The sequence below is a fragment of the Thamnophis elegans genome, chromosome 1, assembly GCF_009769535.1.
Source record: "Thamnophis elegans isolate rThaEle1 chromosome 1, rThaEle1.pri, whole genome shotgun sequence".
Lineage (NCBI taxonomy): Eukaryota > Metazoa > Chordata > Lepidosauria > Squamata > Colubridae > Thamnophis > Thamnophis elegans.
Window position 1 is genome coordinate 159,136,047 of NC_045541.1, and position 20,494 is coordinate 159,156,540.

A 20,494-nucleotide genomic window follows, 5' to 3' on the forward strand; every position below is an offset into this window, starting at 1 on the left:
AGGGAATTCCACTGATCTGCACACAGAGCTATGTTTTGCTTAGCTAATGGTATTTTTCTTTCTTCATATGTCCAAATATGCATGCATTGCTAAAGAACAGATCTAATCTGGGATAAGAGAGCATGATTCATTTTGACTGAAACTTAAGAATCAAGGTTAAGGTAGCTTCCCGACTTGTACTATATTGGATTGATGGAGAGCGGAAGCTTTTAAAAAATGAAGCTTGCAATATCATCCATTTATTTAAATACATTACTAGATAAAAAGAGCAAGATGTTAAACTCCCTCATGTCATCTAGGTGTAATCTAGATGACTATAATTACTCATTTTGGCTTTTTTTCTTTTTTCTTTTCTTGGAATCTCTTTAAAAGAACTCTCAATTTCTTCCACTGATTATCCCCACCCCACTTCTGGAGACAGGCACAATTTCAGTTACGGTCTCCTCAGCAATAGGCTTTAAATGTGCAAAAGGAACGGCGCCTCCACTAGAATACCAAAATTTAGCAGATTAACCAAATCAAAATCTTTTCCTAACTGAAGCTACATGGACATGTCCATGTTATTTTTGGGGGGCACAATTTAGAAGCAGTTTATCACTATTTTGCTCCAGGTTTATAACAGTAGTGATAATGACGGCAAAACCTTTATATCCTAAGAAACACAGACAGATGGCATATTTTACTAAAACTTCTGCACAGACTCCACTGCCTATTTACAGATATCTTGGAAGTTTGTTTACAGATTTTAGAAAATTGAACAAACACATCAAGAGTATCTTTCTTTCATCTTAGGTAAACAGTTGTGCATAAAAAAGTTCAAGAGAGTAGGGTTTTCATGTGGCTGGAGTGGAAGCTGCAGCTCCAAAGGGAAAAAAACCCAAATGACCTGTGAACAGTCCAAGAGAGTCCACGAGGACGTACTTGGCAAAAATACCCTAAAATTCCTTGGCAGAGCTGATTTCGCATAAGTGTCCTTAAAGGACAAACTCTGAAATTGAACTATATAAACAAACTCCAAAAGATGTATGGTTTGGCACCAAGTCTCCATTTCACCCTAAATGTTTACTAAACAACATACTCCCCAATTAGGAAAGCCTTCTCACAAACCCTATTGAAATTAATGGCCCTATGCAAATCATGGCTAGTACAGAGTTCTCAGTCACTACAGTAATGCTTGCACAGGGCAAGTTCTAAGGGGGTGCATCTCAGGTTATCTGCTTTTCTAGGAAAGAGGGGAGAAGGCCTAAGTGAGAATCAATTCAATGCTTTAACCAGAAAGTACCACTGCATTAACATTCTGCACCAATGTTTCAGGTAGACATGCAAAGTGGAGACTTCTATAGCATCTGTAGGCCAGATGCTCACTCTCTGTATTACTATGAGAGCTTGCAAGTGGAATTTAACAATCTGCTTTCTGTCAGTTCAATTACTCTACTGAAGATGCCCAATGATTTTGTGCAGTTCAGGGAATTCTCAACTTATGACTGCAATTCAGCCCAGAATTGTGGTTGTAAGATGCTGAGGTTTTAAGCTGAGGCATCATGTGACTAAATTTGAAGTTATGACTGTTTTCTTTCCCCCAACGGTTGTAAACATAGCAAAACAGAGTGGTCATTAAGCAAACCCATTTTCCCAAATGGCTGTTTTTTGCCAGAAACTGGCAAAAGTGTTGCAAATCGCATTTATGTGACCATGGGATGCTTCAAACAGACATAAAGGTGAGCGGTTTGCCAAGTACCCAAAATGCAGTCATGTGACCATGGTTATGTGATGTGGATGTAAGTGAATGACCATTTAACTCCAAAAACAAAACAAGGGATTAATCTGACCAGTCATAAATTGAGGATTACCTGTAGTTTACGAATTCAATATGGAATAGTCAATGAAAAGGACTAGCAGGATTTTACCTAATTCAGTTAAAGATGCTCCAGATTCTGGAAAAACCTATTTTTTAGGTTATGAACTAAGTTCTTCTCAAACTGCCCATACATGACCAGCAGTTTGACTGTTTCTCTTGTGTCCAGACTATTAGTCTCACACTCTTGGGAAAAACATTAAGCTCTTACTTCTCAGATCTTACCAGAATTGTAGAGGTCTTCCCACCTTCCAGAGTAATCTCCAAATCAGAAAGGGCAGCGTCAACTTCATCAACTTCTTTGTCACTGTTATTCAAGTGATTTTCAGATGACATGATGGACAATTTATTGACGTGGTACTGAAATAAAGTAATTGAAAAATAATTGTAAGCATGTATAATCCTCTTGATCTGCTCAAAGGCTGGTGACAATACAATGTAGCCTTCATAGCACTTGGTATCATATCTAAATAAAAAATCTGAATGATAGCCACAAGACAAGTGTGGGAGATGCTTTGTGATTTAACTCAGCTAATTCTTAATCTAGAATTCATTTTACAAATAAATCTCAATGTTTTTTGATTCAGTAGATATCATGATTAGGTTCATATCCCTTAGTTAGCAATAGCAATAGCAATAGTTAGACTTATATACCGCTTCATAGGGCTTTCAGCCCTCTCTAAGCGGTTTACAGAGTCAGCATATTGCCCCCAACAACAATCCGGGTCCTCATTTTACCCACCTCGGAAGGATGGAAGGCTGAGTCAACCCTGAGCCGGTGAGATTTGAACAGCCGAACTGCTGAACTGCAGTCAGCTGAAGTGGCCTGCAGTGCTGCATTTAACCACTGCGCCACCTCAGCTCTCGTTCTCCCTTTTCACTTATACAAGAAGTATTTAGAACAGCGTTCCCCACCTTTTCTGGATTGGCGAATTAGCGGGGATGGGGATGGTGCGAGCGGCAAGCACAAGCGTGTACACAGCTCCATTTGTGCAAGAGACAGGAGCATGTGCCTGCTGCTCACATGCATGGGCTCACCCGCCACTTGCATGACCCAATTCCAAATGGGCCATAGCCTGGTAGTCGACTGTGGCCTGGGGTTTGGGGACCCATGATTTAGAACAAAAATAATGTTCTTTATGTGAAAGGACTTGTTCCATGATGAATAGTCTCTTCACTTAGCACACTACAATGAGTATAACTTTTTGTAGAAGCGTATTCCCAGGTATGTATCTCCTTTTACTTCTATTTTTTTCTAATGACAACTTTAAACATATCTATACCTATATTAACTGGGAAAGAAATAGCTTAAGTCTTTTTTACTATTTTACTAAATAGAGTACCTTACATGATACAAAACCTTCCATTTCTCATACTAGGTAATTGTGTTTCCACTGATGCTTCAGTATTAATGAATGAAATTGGATATAACAAGCAGTTGCTTATTATCTATAACTATGATTCTTTTAAGTGGCAGCTAAGTATTTCCACACATGGTAAAATATTAAGAGACTGGAAGTGGCTTTGATGACAAAACTTCATTCAGTTCTAGATACAGTTAACACAATCTGTTTTGCCCTCAAAGATTTATGTTGTACCTAGAGAGTTCTAATAATCCAAGGAGATTTTTGAGTTCCTAGGTTTTATGCCTTAGGTATAATACATAGAGACAGACCAGTTCAATGTGAGACACCTTAAACTGCTAGTATAGAAAGGAATTTCTTTAGAAGGGAAAGAGAAAGTACAATGAAAAATACATTAAATGTGTTTATAAATTTGTTTGCCAAATGTACTGCAGACTGAGGACATGGAAGAAGGGGCAAGGATATTTTTGGGAAACCCAGGAATTATCACCAGCTGCCTGAGAGGCTCAGTGCCAGAATCTTGTGGTTCAGTAACCTAATGTACTTGTCCTTCGCTTAAAAGCTAATTAAAAGGTACAAACATGTTTGTGAAAAAAGAATCCAAATTCTTTTGCATGAGACATTGAATGGAGGCAAATCTATTTTAGATTCCCTAAAAAGGTTCAAATAAAACTTTACAGAAAAAAAGGCAATATGTGTTAGGACAAAATGTTCTAACTCGAAAAAATGAATACATGCAATATATGAAATTTAGTACAGCAAGGATTTTAGCATTTGCTAAGGATTCTTTGAAAAGCAAAAACCAAGAGTTAAAGAGTCCTGGGACTTCAGGGCCAATCCTTACCTGCAGTGCTGCAAACATCATCATTTCCTCTTCTGTGCACTCGATTTCTTCCAAAAGAATAGCCCACTTGGACTGTTCATATAGCTGATTTATTCTGATTGCATCATACTATGGAGACATAACCAAATTATCCATTGATAACCCACCCTATGGACAGTATGCAGTTCTTATTACCAGAGACTCTGGAAAAAAAACATCAATAAACTTTTTACAAAGTTCTCATTTTTACTTGCTGATCGAATGCTATGTGCCCCTCTGAAATATAACAGACCATTTAAGGTCAGAAGATGCAGTGCTCCAACAGAAAACTTGGAATGTTGGAACTAAAACTGTACAAACCTTCCCTGCTATAATTTAAATAAGCCATCTATTCCAAATATGCTGAAATTATCTCTCTTCCAATCTTATTTTCCCTAGTTGATGCAAAATTAATCTTTGCCTTAATGCTGCCTTTTAAATGGTACTCCCCATCTTTTTAGGTTTTATCCAGAGTCAAAGACTCTTGATAAAAGCTGCAATCTCCATGAAGGAGCACAATGTGGAGCTTTGCCACACACTCTTAAATGTGTCTTTGTCATTTAAGGCCTCAGTGAAGTGCATTAGTGCATGTCCAGTCTGAGGCTTGCAAGCCTTCGCAGCACAAAGACACCTAATCGTAATAATCCATAACAGATGTCATCTTCTTTAGATTACTGCAATACATTCTGCACAAAATTGCCATCTTGGAACGTGTTAGGCATACAATTAGCACAGAATACAACATATTCAGAATAGACTTTTTAAAAAATCCACACAAATTTAGTTCTGAAATAATTGTTCTTGCTGCCTGATTTACAGGTCAATTCAATGTTTTACTAATAACATCTGTTTGGTATCCCATTCCTTTGATGATTATTTCCTAAGCATGCATCTACCCACGACACATGCCTTGTTTATTAATGGAAACTCTGGTCTCAGCTAGGGTCATAAATTGAGGACTACCTGTATTACATGGAGATGTGGAAGACAGCCTTGCTGTGGCTTTGGAATATCCTAATCCTGGAAGCCACAATATTACTGAAATTATCGATCTTCTAGTATCAAATAAAATCATAGTTTTTAAAATGTGATTTGGAAATTAGTATTAGCATACTGATCATGTTTTTGTCTGTTAAATACCCTTCTATGTTATTCTGTTATTATTAGATTATTTGTTTTACTGGCCTTTAGCTTGCTTTTTATGTCTTATAAGTGAACAATTTACTAGCAGTTCTGTGAAAAAATTCTATAGTGATCACAGTATGCAGGCAGGTCACTAACCCTCATACATGCACTGAAAATCCTCACCATATTATAGTTAACATAACTGTATACCTTAGGATTCAAATCAAAGAAGCTGTAATATTTGAACCGCAGTAGTAAAGCTTCATTTTCTTTCACCTCTTGTTCCATAAGTGATCTTGAAGAATCTAGCCATCTTCCAAAAGAGGGGGAAAATATTAGCTCAGTCATAACAAAGCAATGTTTTCGCACAAACAAGCTCCAAAACTAATGTTTTTAAACCTACCCCTGGTTGATCTTGGCTTTATCCAGAAGTGACTGTGGCTTATACATTTTGGCTAAGATTTCTGGGGAGGTGATTGCCTGGCTGACGGCAAGGATACCTGGATTTCCTTCTGATAAAGCACTGTCTCCAAACCAAGCTGAAGTTGGTGATAAAGGACTCCCATCATGAGAATCATAAGTTGGTGTCATAGTTTTGCTATAAAGCCCTGGACTTGAATATACGTTCCCTAGATTGAAGAAAGATAAGAGAGAATCAAATTAATACTTGGTCCACTCAATTCAGAAGAGGACTTACAATATCAATAACTCCAGAACTGATTTTTTTAGTGAATACTGCAGAAATAAGAAGGGATATCTACACTGCATGTCAGATATACAGGAACAAGTCAATATGAGGTCCATATGGCGTCCATAATTTAAACTGTGACCATATGATGATGTTTTGGAAAGTGTTACAGAAAGATGGAATGGTCACCTATGTGATTAAGATATTAAAAATATATACATGTGATAGGCAAAACCCCATCCGTTCTGTTTTTTTGTAATAAGACAACCTAGATCGTTTAGCGAATCTGAATGGTAGGATATTCAGGACAATAGATAGAGAAGTTCTCCAAACAGTGTATACCGTATTTTTTCGGAGTATAAGACGCACTGGAGTATAAGATGCACCAAGGTTTTGAAGAGGCAAATTAAAAAAAAAACGGTTTTGCACTCTGCAAACCTCCCCAAAACAGTCTGTTTTTTGCAAAAACTGGCCCTTTTTTTTAAAAAAAGGGCATGAATAGCCTTTAGAAGGCTTATAGAGGGCTCCGGCTGGGGGGGCAAATGAGCAAAAAATGGCTCATTTTTTGCAACAATGGGCTCTTTTTGTCAAAAAAAGGACATGGATAGCTTTTAGGAGGCTTATGGAGTATTCCTGGGGCTGGGGGGGACAAAATTGAGCAAAAAATGGCCTGTTTTTCACTCATTTCTGCCCTCCCCAGCCCCCAGGAACTCTCTGAAAGCCTCCTACAAGCTATGCATGGCCATTTTGATGAAGGGGTGGGGTTTCTGGAGGCAAAAATGCTGTATTCAGTGTACAAGACGCACCCAGATTTTCAGCCTCTTTTTTGAGGGAAAAAGGTGCGTCTTATACTCTGAAAAATATGGTAATTAAATGAAGAAAGCTACAATTAGAAGATGCTATTTAAATGGCTTTAAAACAGGTGTGTCAAACTTCATTTCATTGAGGGCCGCATCAGGATAGCGTTTGACCTCAGGGGGCCAGGATGGGCATGGTCAGGGTGGGTGTGGCTAGCATGATGTCACTCGTGTCAGGGGGGCACCTGTGGTAGCCTGAGGTGCCAGTGAAAATGGGCACACAAGCTCCATTTTCAGCTACAATGGCCTCCTGCAACTCTCTGCCAGCGAAAACAGACCTCAGGAGGACCATGCATAGCCCTCGCGAGCACTGCTTTTGCTGGCAGAAACACCATGGGCCGGTCCTTCACTGTTTCCAGAGTGGCCCCTCGGGCTAGATCTAAGCACCCCACTGGCCAGATCTGGCCCCCAGGCCTTGAGTTTGACATCCCTGCTTTAAAACAAGGCTGTACTTTGATTTTTATTAATTCCTCTGGGCCCTGAAAATTCAGGACAGATTATAAATATTGTAAATTCTCTCACTCCTCTGGAAAGATACCCCAGGCATAAATATACTCAGGCCCCAACTCTTCTCACCTTTAGAAAAGCCATTAAAACTTGGCTCGTTCCTTCATCATTACTGGCCAACTGAGTGAGAATCCCCTTTTGGTTGTTTTGTTATGTACTTGGCTCTCCATTTTATAATTATATATTACATTCAGTTATTACTGTATGAGGTTTTTCTTTTTTGAATTGGGCAGCTTATACATCTCAACAAATAAATGGATTATACAGCTGTTCACGGCTATTATTTCTCATGCACATGCATTATCTAAAATATCAAAAGCAATATGGTTCTCAGTACTTATTGTTGAGAAACATGGAGATATGTTATTGCTACCTGCTATAGATTTAGGCATTGTGGAAAAACAATGTGGGTGTAATATCAGAGCTTTTCTTATACAAATGATGGAAGCCTCGAGCCTCTACTTTCACTTAAGCAGCATTTTTCCAATCAAAATAGACAGATCTGTAACTTTACTTCATAGTTACACTGCATATATAAAATATAGATAATTTGTATTTCTAATACTCTGTTTCTGATATAATGTTATAATACTGTGTTATTTAAATAGCAATCAATGTATATTAGCTGTTTTCCCAATTAGAAAAAAAAACCCTAAATCACATATTTTGTAACAAATACCTAGAGACACGGTCAAAATTTAGCCGAGAGACAACTGTGAGAGACAATTGTGGGACACCATATGGTCAAAATATAGCCAATAATTTCTTTAGTTATCAGAGTCATATAGTTCAGAGAAACAGGAAGCAGAAAAGACAGGAGAGAAAAGTCCTATCCACCTGAGCCTCACCTTTTACTGGGCCAATGTAAAGAACATCAGAGCCTATAAGAAGGAAAGAAAGGAAAATAGAAGACAGTAAGGTGAAGGCAGTGAAAGGAATAGAATAAGAACAACAAGGATGAAAAAAGGCAAAGTACAGTAGTAAGATAATTCAAGGATCCAATCCGGAAAACTAAGATTTCAAGTTGAGATAATTTACTTTTTAAAAAAAAAATCACATGGCAAGAGATAAGTTTATTAGAGGGAAGAAAATTAATTTCTATGTTTTTGTATGAGATTTGGACATGACAAAAACTAAGCACATGAAAAGACATGATAAGAAAATACTACACAATACGAAATGGAAACATTACAGTCAGAGCATGAACATTTTACTAGTTTAGGAAAGATATTTGAAAAAGTCCTGAAAGCAGTAATTTTCCTTTTTTGTATTCCTGAAATACACAGAAACAGGCTGCTTGGTTTCAGCACAGTATGTGGTTTCCAGTTTCAAAACCAATATTTCTTAAAATAGTTCGGAACAACTGTACATTTCAATACAGCAGGAATTAAGCAAACATGCATTGCTATTTGCTATCTCTACCTCAACTTGAACAGAGAGCCTATTCAAACCACTTGGTAAATAATGCTTTTCTTTGTAACAAAAATTCAGATAGGTAAGGTAAGTAGGTAGGTAGGTAAATGGAGGAAGGGAGGGAGAGAATATCATAGGAAATGATGATAAATGGGCTGCCACTGCTCTGTTCAAATCCAATTAAATCCATCAAAATTCTGAATGTCCATATTTATTTTATACTGCCCATATCGCCATACAGTTATTTTAAGGTAAACTTATGATAAATGTTCAAACAAAAAGAAATGAAGCTGAAGAAAAGCCAATTCTCCCTTATGCTTACTGTTAATTAAGATGGTAGTTAGGAGGAAAAGGCAAAATAAATGTTCTAATCACAAAATATCTATTTCCACATTAAATACTACATCGTATCATTTCTATAAACTCTATAACATCATCACTAGATTAATCTAATATTAAATTTACTGTGACTATCAGAACACATCCTCATAAAATATTTATCTGATAAAACCATTTTATTTGGGGATTCATTTGCAATTTAGTTTTAGATGACATATGGAACAAATAACAGGGAGAATTATTTAGAAGCAATTGTTGAAATTGACTTTAAGAATCAACAGCTGAACTATTTTGGGAGATTATAGTTTTGCTGGTTAAACAGGCAGCCACATAAATATTTTTGAATAAACAAACAAAATTTCATCCAAACATGCAAAGTATTTTATAATTGGTCACTTGTTGCTAAAATATAAATAATAAATTTAAGATAGGAATATACCGTATTTTTCAGAGCATAAGATGCACCAAGATTTTGAAGAGGCAAATTTTTTTAAAAAAGTTTTTGCACTCTGCAAACCTCCCAAAAATGGCCTGTTTTTCATAAAAGCTGGCCCTTTTTTTATTCAAAAAAGGGCATAAATGGCCTTTACTAGACTTATAGAGTGCTCCTGGGGACTGGGGGGGGGGGAGCCAAAATTAAGCAAAAAACGGCCCATTTTTCACTCGTTTCTGCCCTCCCCAGCCCCCAGGAGCACTCTGAAAGCTTCCTAAAGGCTATGTACAACCATTTTGGTGAAGGGGCGGGGTTTCAGGAGGCAAAAAATGCTGCATTCAGTGTATACGACACACCCATATTTTCAGCCTCTTTTGGAAGAAGTTCAGCTTCTTCCAAAACACAAAATGATTGTGTTAAAAAAAAAACCCTCAGTAAAAGTTCTAGAAATTTAACAGAAAATTACCATGTCACCACAAATTTCTTTTCCTTCCATTTTTAAGCAAAAGCAGAAGAAATATTCTTCCAGACATCACAGGAAAATTAAGGATACTCATATGTACTTGGGTAAAGAAAAGGTAGAGAGAGGTATACAATTTTGGACAGCAAAACAATCCTTTCCCCACCTTCAAGATTTTCCCATTGCTGATTGGGCTTCCTGGAGTTGCTCTTCACTAAAGATCCAAACATGATGCTTTACAATGACTTTCTTTGCAGTAATTTCTATGTCCTGTTTGCTTACTTTGTCTGAACAGGTTAAAGATGAAAAAGTGTAGGGGTTGGAGGCTTCACACAATCACTCTACTTTTTTACATTCTTATGTGTAATTGACCCCCATCCTCTAGTGTGAAATGCTCCTTACAGAAGAGGAAGATTTGAGTGAGAACTGCATACAAATGTGTTTCAACGTGATTAACTGCATATCCATGGTCATTGTTTCAGTGGAATTTCAACTGCATAGAAAATTATTATCAGCTATTCAAGCAAAACCACACAGTCCTCCCTGCTCAACATGGGAGGTCTGGGAATGAAGAGATGTGTATACACGAAGGACACCACCACATCCTTGGAACCTCATGCACTCTCTTAAATATGTAAGGAGGTATCTAGATCTTGGTTCTTTGTTGAAATAAAGAAATTTCATTCTTATTTAGCATAGTCCAGGTTAACTCATAATGAAACCATCCCAGTATTAGAAATGTATTTCAAAATAATCATTGTTTTGGAAAAATAAGCCTAACTTGCTTCACACATTTTAACAGAAAAAGAAAAAGCACTGTTACGAAACAGCAGGTTAGCTTATTTATTACCCAGGTTGTTTGAAAGAATGCAGAGAGCAAGAAAAAATAGAATTCAAAGAGGATCTGTGGATTTGCTCTCTTGTTGAGAGTGCTGAATCAGTTATTGAACAACAGCCTTTATAAAAACCACATGTTGAAATAAGTGAGAAGAAAGGGTAGGGCCTTGAGTAGCTAGATCTTTGCAAGGACAGTAGATATGAGGTTGAGCAACTCTGGTCCACTGTTTTTCTGTGTACTTAAAATCCCTGTTTTATCATTAAGAAGGTCAAAGAATCTCAAGCATTAGCATGCAATCTAATGGAACCAGGCAAACACATAAAGTAGAACTTATTAGTTGGCATTCAAAACATGTGATGTGTATATTTTAAAGCAGAATAGACAAAATGCTCTAGAATTCTTTTGTGGGCAGCAAGGGCATGGTCAGAATCCATGACTATTTAACTAATTTGAAATGAAGTGAATAACTCAAAACCTAATTCCCAGTGCTATCATCATTTTTCAACTCAAACAAACAAATAAATTGTACACACATGGTTTTTCTCTGTTTAGATGAGGGCTATTTTGTCCCAATGCTAAATAAATAAATACTGAAATTGTGCTTACAGTATAATCAGGAAAGAGAATAGTCACAAATTAATGTTTAATAATTCTGTGTTAAGTGAAAATAGCTGAAAAATATCCTTACGGATTTGTGGAATATTCAGACAACCCAAACTGCTGACTACAAGTTTTAAAGAAATCTCCCCTACACACAGAGACAGATCAGCCTCTTAATTTACTAAGGAACTGAAAGCAATAATGCAGACTAGGTGATAGCTGAAGTCAGTATTCTTGCAATGGATCAAAACAAGCATTGATTGTGGCTTCTTTGATGAAAAAAAGCAGCAAAGAGTATACACTTTTCTGCCTTCACTACCTCCATAATCAAAGGTTTGCATTGCTTTTTTGTTCTGTGTAAAATCCCCAAGATGTTGGAAGGGAAGGCATGATTGCTGTGAGCAACTTAAAGTCAAATAGATTCGCCTTGGACTTCTACATGAAGGCAATTTAAAGGTTAATAATGTAGTTTGCTTCATTGTATATACAAATAATTCAAGATGGTGAACATATCAACGCACCTTCCTCCTCCTCTTTTCCTCACAACAACCATATCAGATGAGTTGGGCTGAGAAGATAGTGTATAGGGAGAAAAGCAGTCTTCCTTTTTCTCTATACCCTTGTCTCTCTCAGTCCAACTCATATTTCATTACCCAACTGGATAACATCATCAGTGCATGAGGGTGGGTTGTGCAGTAGCTTGCCCTGCCAGTTTTGGTGGAGATATAGTTGCTTCCTTAGTGGTTCCTTGATTATTGTTTTCTGTGTTATTGTTTGTCTGGTACTGATCCCTGTTTATCTGGTTATGGGCCGCTGGAAGAGATGTATTTTAGCCTTTTTACTTCCTAGGTGCTTTATTGTCTCTGTTTTGAATGTTGTGTAAATGTGGTTTATTTCTGTGAATGTACTTATGAATATAAGCATAATGAACGTAAGATTCCTATTGAAAAAACTATTTTTTGATCCAGGAGATCTGTAACACTGTAAGATAATCTGAAACATTTTATTTCTAGGAAAGAAGATGAAGGCCTCAGATGCATCTGGAGGACATTAATTAATTAATTTCGATTATGTTCCCAGCCTGGATTTTGTTAAGATTATTTGGTTGCCTGAACAGATAATATGTCAGATTGGATGGGAAGAGCATGGTCTACTAATCTTGAAATTCTTAATGATTTTGGTACTATTGAGCATCCAGCATTTTTTTTTAATTCTTTGGGTTTTTTTAAATTCTTTGGTCCTTGGGACACAATTTTGCAGGAGTCTGGCCCTTCCTGGTTATGCCCAGAAGACAGTGCTGGCAGATTACTCTTTCATGCTTAAGTGACTAACCAATGCTTACATCTGTTCAGCATGAAACTATTGAGGAATACAATTTGGAACTTTTGAATCTGATGACTCCCTTCTCACATTTCATATAAAAGTGGTTTTGCAGTTACCTGGCTATAACGTCATTTCTGGTTCTATATTTAAAACAAAACAGAAAAAGACTAGGGAAGAACTGCAAAGAGATTCCTTCATACAAGTAATTGCAATATTTCCCAGTTTGGACATTTTCACTGGAGGAAAAGGGAACCTTCTCCACAATTTTAACATATCTGGGAAAGGAGGGAGAAAAAACACTCAAAGACTGGACTTAGGATTCCTGACTCTTTTCACTTTACAGCAAAACAGCAGTGCTGAGAAAACAGAAATGGTCCAAGATTGTTGTTGTTGTTGTTGTTTTTCTTGTTGTTTGTATGTGTCTATCTGTCTGTCTGTCTGTCTTAGATAAATATATACAAAGGTCTTGAAGTAAATTAACTGGGCAAAACACCATCATCAATTAATCTTTAAACACTGATACTGGTCTCAAATTTTAAAATAATGTAAGTTTTAAACAAAAATGAATACAAGAGGAAGAGAAAAGTAAAAGAACACAACTAAAACAAGATTCTCTTCAATTCATGTTAACATTATTATAGACGCCTCTCAAGTTATTATTTCATTTTCCTTGAAACCCTTTCTTGCATAAATTGGGAATTTCAATTACATATCCACATGTAGACATTTGAAAACACTGGGTAACTGATGGTAATTATACAAATCTCTTCGGATGATTTCACTGGACCTGATGTTCTAGAAAGCAGGTTTAGAATTCTAATTTCAAGCATCTGATCATCCAGTAAAGCAGCAGGAAAAGTTACACTTGATATGAAGTCATTTTCTGGCACATAACATCTCCGGTTGCCATTTAAAAAGAGGAGGATAGCATTTTAAGTAGGAGACAGGAAAGATCTTTGGGCATTAAATTTCCACTCAGGTTTGCTTTAGTAAAATGATCTGTTACATTTCTCCACAGGGGTTCCTGGGACTGGCATTGCCAGACTTCAGAAGAATATCAGCAGTTCCTGCTGACAACAATAGAAAGAGTTGTTTCTTTAAACCAGTATCCTACAGTAGATGGAATTTTTTTGCAGGCCCAGGGTACATATAGAGGTTTTCAAAGAACTTTAAATCAATATCTGGTAGAACTGTTTAAAGCATATGGGTATAACTTTAGTGATTGCTATGTTGATGATTAAAAAGGTACAATTGCTATGCCAATGCATAACAGACAACACTGTCTTGTCCACAGAGCAGTATATTAGGTAGTATTGTTGGCACTCAAGGCTCTGAATAGCACATACTTTGGGTATGTTTATGACCTACTCCAATAGTCTGAAGTTGGTAACTCAGTGCTCAATCATGCCCTCCCCCCATAAAGAATTTCAACACTGCATCTTAAAAAGCATTTTCTATGGAGGTTCCTGCAAATATAGAATTTGTTTCCTTCACATTTCAATCTATTTTACTCCAGATTTGAAAACCACCTACAGTTTTCTCTATTGTCCAGCAGTTCATTTATGCAAGCTTAAATTCCCCTCAATCTGTTTTGGAACCATATTCAGTGCACTAGCATTTTAGTATAAGGTTCAATCACAACTGTTCTTAAAATATTTGGAAATCCTACAACTGCCCAATTTTGCTTAAATTCAACATTTCTAGTTAATCTTTTTTTCAAACAGGTCACAGAGCAAATTATACAGCAATGCCATTCCATAATTAAAGAAGCAAAGAACAACAGTGTTTTTAAAATGGGAAAAACATGTGTACACTCTGTTATTAAATAACAAACAAGAATAAAATAAAATTTTGAAACTTTCTGTGATCTACCTGGGAGTAAGAGAATAGAGTATAAGCTAGCAGTGGAGAAGTAATAGTCATATAAGTTAGAACTTCGCCAGACCTAAAACTCAGGTACTACCCATTTAGTACAGAATAATAATGAGCAATTGGTAATGAGCAAGCTAGAATATATGCAGAAAATTGCCTCAAACTTAGCATAAAGCTCAAAACAATTGTGCTAATACATGCTAAATTACTTCAAGTGACGATCAATGGTGAAAATACTATTTTCACTGAGTAAGAACTGAGTAAGTGGATATTAAACACTGTAATTTCTAAATATTATTTAGTTCTCCAATGCATATTTAGGTTGAAATGCCATTCCTCTCATAGCCATCAAGGAATCATGAGACTAAACAAAATTACTACAAATAAATGTGAAAGAATTTCCCCCCACCGCCAAGCTTTTTTCACAATACTCATGCTATTGGGAGAAGGGATTCTACCTGATCCAGGTGTGATTAGTGGTCCTTCCAGCTCAAGTGTTTCATCCTCATATTGGTCATCCAGCCTTTTCTTTTTCTTTTTGTTTGAATCACGGGACTTTCTTAAAAGAGAGAGTTCTTCTGGATGCCTGATGTCTATGGAGGTAAAATAAGAAATTATATTATAAAAAAGAAAATGTTTTAAGGCTTTTTGGTATTTTAAAGAATATAAAAATAGTATGAATACTGCAACACAATGGCACCATAATGCTTCGGTTATAAAGCTCAAATGATAATTAAATAGTACACATCATACCATTTGTAGAAAAGAATAAAATATAATTTGAATCGCCCGATGACCTCCAAATATCTTTTTAGCTGAGTGAATTCCTATTTCTCTATAAAGTTGTCTTAAATCTGTTTCTGCAGATTAGAATATCCTCCAAAACAGATTTTATAACATGTAATGGACAGAATAGATCAGCGAAGTTCTACTATAAGACAGATGAACTATTGTGGACATGGGTCAAGAAACAATTGGGACAATCTTCTCAAATAATCACTACTTCATTAGGAACAATCCACAATAGTGATAGCCATACAGTACCATGTTCTCTATACAGTTAGGCTCTGGCCTCAGAGAAAGATACCAGGATTTATAAGTTTCTCCATTTGTGATTAGTATCCTAAAACCTAATCTGAATATCAGTGGTTACATAAACAAAAGGACAGATCAACAGTATTTTTTCCAGTATTTAACATTACTTTGCTATTTCAAACTTAGTGAATAAGCCTTTCCATCTAAAAATAATCTGAAACAATTCATAATACCAAATTATTACTAATAGACATCTTAAACCTTTGAAGAGAGGCCAAGATACATTATAATGGAATCAACTGTAAATATTACGAAGATTTTTTTTCCAACTTTAATATCTGACAGAAAGATAACTTTCCATTAATGGATTATTTTTATCACAATTTAAAACAACATTCCATTAAGCAGAGGGCTGAGAGGGAAGTGATCCAATCTAAATTGCTATGAAAACTACCTCAGCAGAGTTAGATTCCTAGCATATCTCAAGATAATTGGAATACTACATTACTCTCACTACTGCATGTCTCTTTAACAGACTGGTCATCTGGTGCAGAAAGCTCTTATCACCACATATTTCTTAGCTGAATTTGAAAAGAAGTATGACCTTAGGCACAAAAAAACTGCCCATGCTTGCTCTGGGGATGTAACATAAAATGTATTTAAATGACAACACCTTAGCAGCCAATGGCACCTTTGGACTGTGAAGATGACACAGCTTGCAGAAATGGCTAATTTGACCTGTTTGATTAGAGAAGGAACAACTTTTATAAAAGATTGGAAATTATTTCTGGATTTTTTTGTTGTTGCTGAAAATGACTAAAAATGAACTGGTGATTTCTGAATTTACTGATTAAAAAGGTATGAAGTGTTACCTAATTTTGGAGAGGGAAAATAATATTAAATATTCCCTGTAACTTCCTAAAGAAGATCAGAAGTTGCTTCTTTAAATATTCCCCCCCCCCACATCAGTTAATATAATTTATCACAGCGATTATTTGTTATCGATTAGCTATCCAGGTGAAGATTATTCAATTGGATGGAAATAACCAATCGTACTCTTATATATTATGATGCTAAAGATAGAGGCACATTTCATTGTGCTCAGTGACAAAGGATTAGTCCCCAAACTTTTGTTTTATTTCCTCTGGAGTAGTAAAATCATTATCTCAAATCTAGAGACAGATTGAACAATTTCCCACACAGTCTGCATAGGCCTATAATCAACAGAATATAATTCCAGATCCCAGTAATTTGTAAACCCTGTTCCCATTTCCAGAAAGCAAACTGGAATATGTATGCCAAGCACATTGATGCTAATATCAGATTTAAAAACTCTTTTAATATAAAGACATATAGGCAAACAACATCTAATGGGACCTTCAAGAGGGCATTCTTTATTGTGCTTTTTGTGCATAAATAATAGCAATAGCGCTTAGACTTATATACCGCTTCACAGTGCTTAACAACCTTCTCTAAGTGGTAAAAATAAATAAAATAAGACTCTAAAATAAAATTCATAAGCAAATCAAGAATATTTCTTGGCTTATGGCAAACCCCAGAAATATTGCTAAAATGTGACAGGGATTGAATATTTGTTTGATTGAATCTACCTCATTTGCAGAACATGTGCTAAGTGGCTGTAAGCAACTCTAATGGAATCTGTTAAAGAAAATAGTGGTGCCACATTTCATAACTATGAAAGGTTTTCCCAGTTGTAATATAAGTCTATGAACTGAATGAAGGAAAAATAATGTATTTGAATAATGCTTGAGAAAACTAAAGATAGCATTTTGAACCACAAAAAGAAGAAATAAATACAAGTTGAAGGAAAACTAGACAGCTGACTGGAAGCTCTAGTAATGAAACTCACTTTACATAATGCATAGGCAAAAAGCTACTGGGAAAGATGCTGCTTACCTGAAACACAGAAGCACATGAAATACATAAAGTTCATACATTCAAAAGGCACCAGAGAAGCTGCCCTATTCATTAACAAAATGTGTCCTGATTCCTTTGTCTGTCCTGAAGGATTAAGACTTCTTAGTAGATTATATTTGATAACACAATAGTTCTTATGTGGTGGTACATAATGATTTATCCTAATCCCTGGCAGATTCTCTTTTTAAAAATTCTTTTAATAATCTTCTACCCTGTTTCCCTGAAATTAAGACCTCCCTGGATAATAAGACCAATCGGGCTTTTGAGCACATGCACTAAAATAAGCCCTCTGTGAAAATATGAAGTGACCATGCTTGCTACTTCCTGCACCTCAAAAATAATAAGACCTCCCCAAAAATAAGGCCAACCGCTTATTTCAGGGGTCAAAAGAAAACAAGACTCTGTCTTATTTTCGGGGAAACATGGTAACAGGTCATTAGAAAGGACAACCATTGTATGCCTGACTTGTTGATGAACTGGAGACCAGAAAGAGATCTTGCGATCGTCCATACAAATGCTACAAAGACATTATGAAAGAAACTCTACATTACTGTGACATCCAGTCAAGGGAACTAGAAGCTATGGCTGGTGACAGAACCAGTTGGTGAGCCCTGTGTTATGAAGCCTGCTCCAAAGATAGGTGTTGCCAATAAATGATGGAAAACCGTGAATGTCATCATAGAGTAATAGCAACAGTTGTTTCAACAATGGATTCCTAGTACTCATATTGTACTAGACTTCGCACTCCCAGACTGGGGCTGCAGAGCCACCTCCATGTTCACAGATGACCAGTACAACTCAGTGTCTTCTTTCAACTTGAAAGACTACTTACTATAATCTTCAGTAAAAATACGTTATCAGTCCTTAATTACTATTTAAAACCCAGCCACCTTGTGTAAACCTATAGGAAGCATTCAAATATTCATTATTTTGAACTAATTTCCACTGGAAATTAATTTCCACATACCATTGGATGCCTTTCAATATATTAGTAATCATTTCTAATTCAAGTTTAACTCGTGAGAAATAAATTTATCTTTTCTGCTAAAATCAGGCTGTTGAAATGAAGATACTTCAGTCAAAAAAGAATTCACTTGTTTGAAACAATTGCGAGTTCAGTATAAATCTGATGCTGAAAATAAATTCTAAGTTTAAGGACATACTCAGGAACACTGTTTTTTTTAAAATTATAAATACGTTTTTTGCACATAGGTTGCCATGTTAAGAAATATTTTATTATTTCCAAATATAGTTATCATTTTGTCCTTTTTGTCTAAATTGCTTGTTTTTATTCATACTTGTCACACACACACACAACCCCCCCATTACTGTTGTCAATTATATAAATCTCATTAAATGTTCAAAGTTGTCTTTCTCTCTAAGCACTTCTTTATTCATTTGATGCATGCCATTTGAACATTGCTAAGAATAGTAATATCATCTGAAAAAATTAATAAAAATAATAAAGCAAACCTACATTTTGATTGGTCCATGGGAATTGAACTTTGTACAGCCTGTATATCTCATCGCGTCTATTCCCAAATTTATCATAGATGAATAAAATTTATATTACTAGAATATTCCCCATATGCTTCTGTATTAAAACATAAAAACTGTTGGTTCTCATTTTCACAAATATCTCAATTTTGAAACAAAAAATCTCTGCTTGGTTATTTTCTCTGCCAACTATATTAGTAGTTAGAAGGAAAATACTTTCTGCAAATTGCATTCCTTCCCTATAATAGGTGTATATTACATGTTAGAGAAAATGTTCATGTCTAATCATGTCCCTATATATTCTTCAATTTCAGCAATTCCATATCTAGGGTTATTTTATCTTTTTCAAGTGGAAGAATTATGATCAGAATATTTGCTGCTGGGTACTCTAGGTAGGTGACAGTTCCCTGCGCAATATTTCAATATCAAACAATGGCATGTTGTAAAATGTAGCATCCTCTAAATGTGCTGACCTATGATTCCCATCATAATATCAATATTAGTGATCATTAATGTGACAGACAGGAATAGCACAACATTTTTCTCTCTCCATTATAGGTGATGCATCAGAGAGAAAATTCTTTAAAAATCAAGAAAAGCAGAGAAGTGGAAATAAAATAGCTATCCAAATTTCACCAGGGCACCAGAAAGTAATCGAATGTTTTGTAGATCCTATACCTCTCTTTAGATCAGGGTGCACACTTTTGTTATTTGCATTTTAGCACGAGCTTAATGGTGAGAGGAAGAAACTTAGAAAGGATCTTCCCTAGTTGATCAGGTTGTTAAAAGTGACTGAGAGAGATCTAGACTTTCAGACTTCATGTTTCTGTTAATTTAGTCTTAACATAAAGTAAAATTATCTGGCCATGTTTCCTGTCTTCCTTACCTGGGAGGGCAGACATAAACTGACCTTGGCTGAACTCATAAACTACGGTAAGCAAAATCTTTCCAGTAAATACTTGGATGGGAAACATCTGGGAATTTAATGCCTATTAGTAGTTAGGCTGGGAAGTCCCAAAAATTCTCTGGAATATAACTATGACAAACCATTCCTGTAATGCTATCCAGAATATGGCACGAATGCAGTTACCAAATCTCAATCTGTAAGCATTATCATCTTTTTTATTTAGATGTCATTAACATTTAATAGCCAATGTTAATTTCTAAGGCAAGAAAATAACTAAATATTACAGTTACAGACTGAAGTTTTAAAGAAGTGGCAAAAGCCAAAGAGAGGTTTTGGAAGGACACCATTATGATTTGGAACTAAAAGGTGGGAATTATCCTTTCATTTGTCTAAACAAAGTTAGAGATTGAACTTTCAAAAATTGCTTCTACGTTTGTTCAAAGATCCTTCAGACATATCCAATTAAAAAACGTTCCTTCAAGAACCATACAATGGAAATGGTTGGTCTACTTATTTCAACTATGTAATTTAGATGTCAAATGCTGGCTAGCACTCATTGCTTTCATAGTTGGCTTTAAGTG

At 35.9% G+C, this 20,494-nt stretch overlaps 1 protein-coding gene across 3 annotated transcripts in view; it reads right to left on the minus strand.

Moving 5' to 3' along the window:
* The window catches only part of FERMT2 (fermitin family member 2), an 83,087-nt gene that overhangs the window by 20,469 nt on the left and 42,124 nt on the right, over positions 1-20,494 (minus strand). For all 3 annotated transcript variants that reach the window (XM_032236605.1, XM_032236598.1, XM_032236612.1), the window contains exons 4-8: positions 14,995-15,129; positions 5,610-5,835; positions 5,417-5,519; positions 4,064-4,171; positions 2,081-2,215 (exon numbers count right to left, since the gene is read on the minus strand). In XM_032236605.1, coding sequence (XP_032092496.1) covers positions 2,081-2,215; positions 4,064-4,171; positions 5,417-5,519; positions 5,610-5,835; positions 14,995-15,129 — 707 coding nt within the window. The remainder of the gene's footprint in view (positions 1-2,080; positions 2,216-4,063; positions 4,172-5,416; positions 5,520-5,609; positions 5,836-14,994; positions 15,130-20,494) is intronic.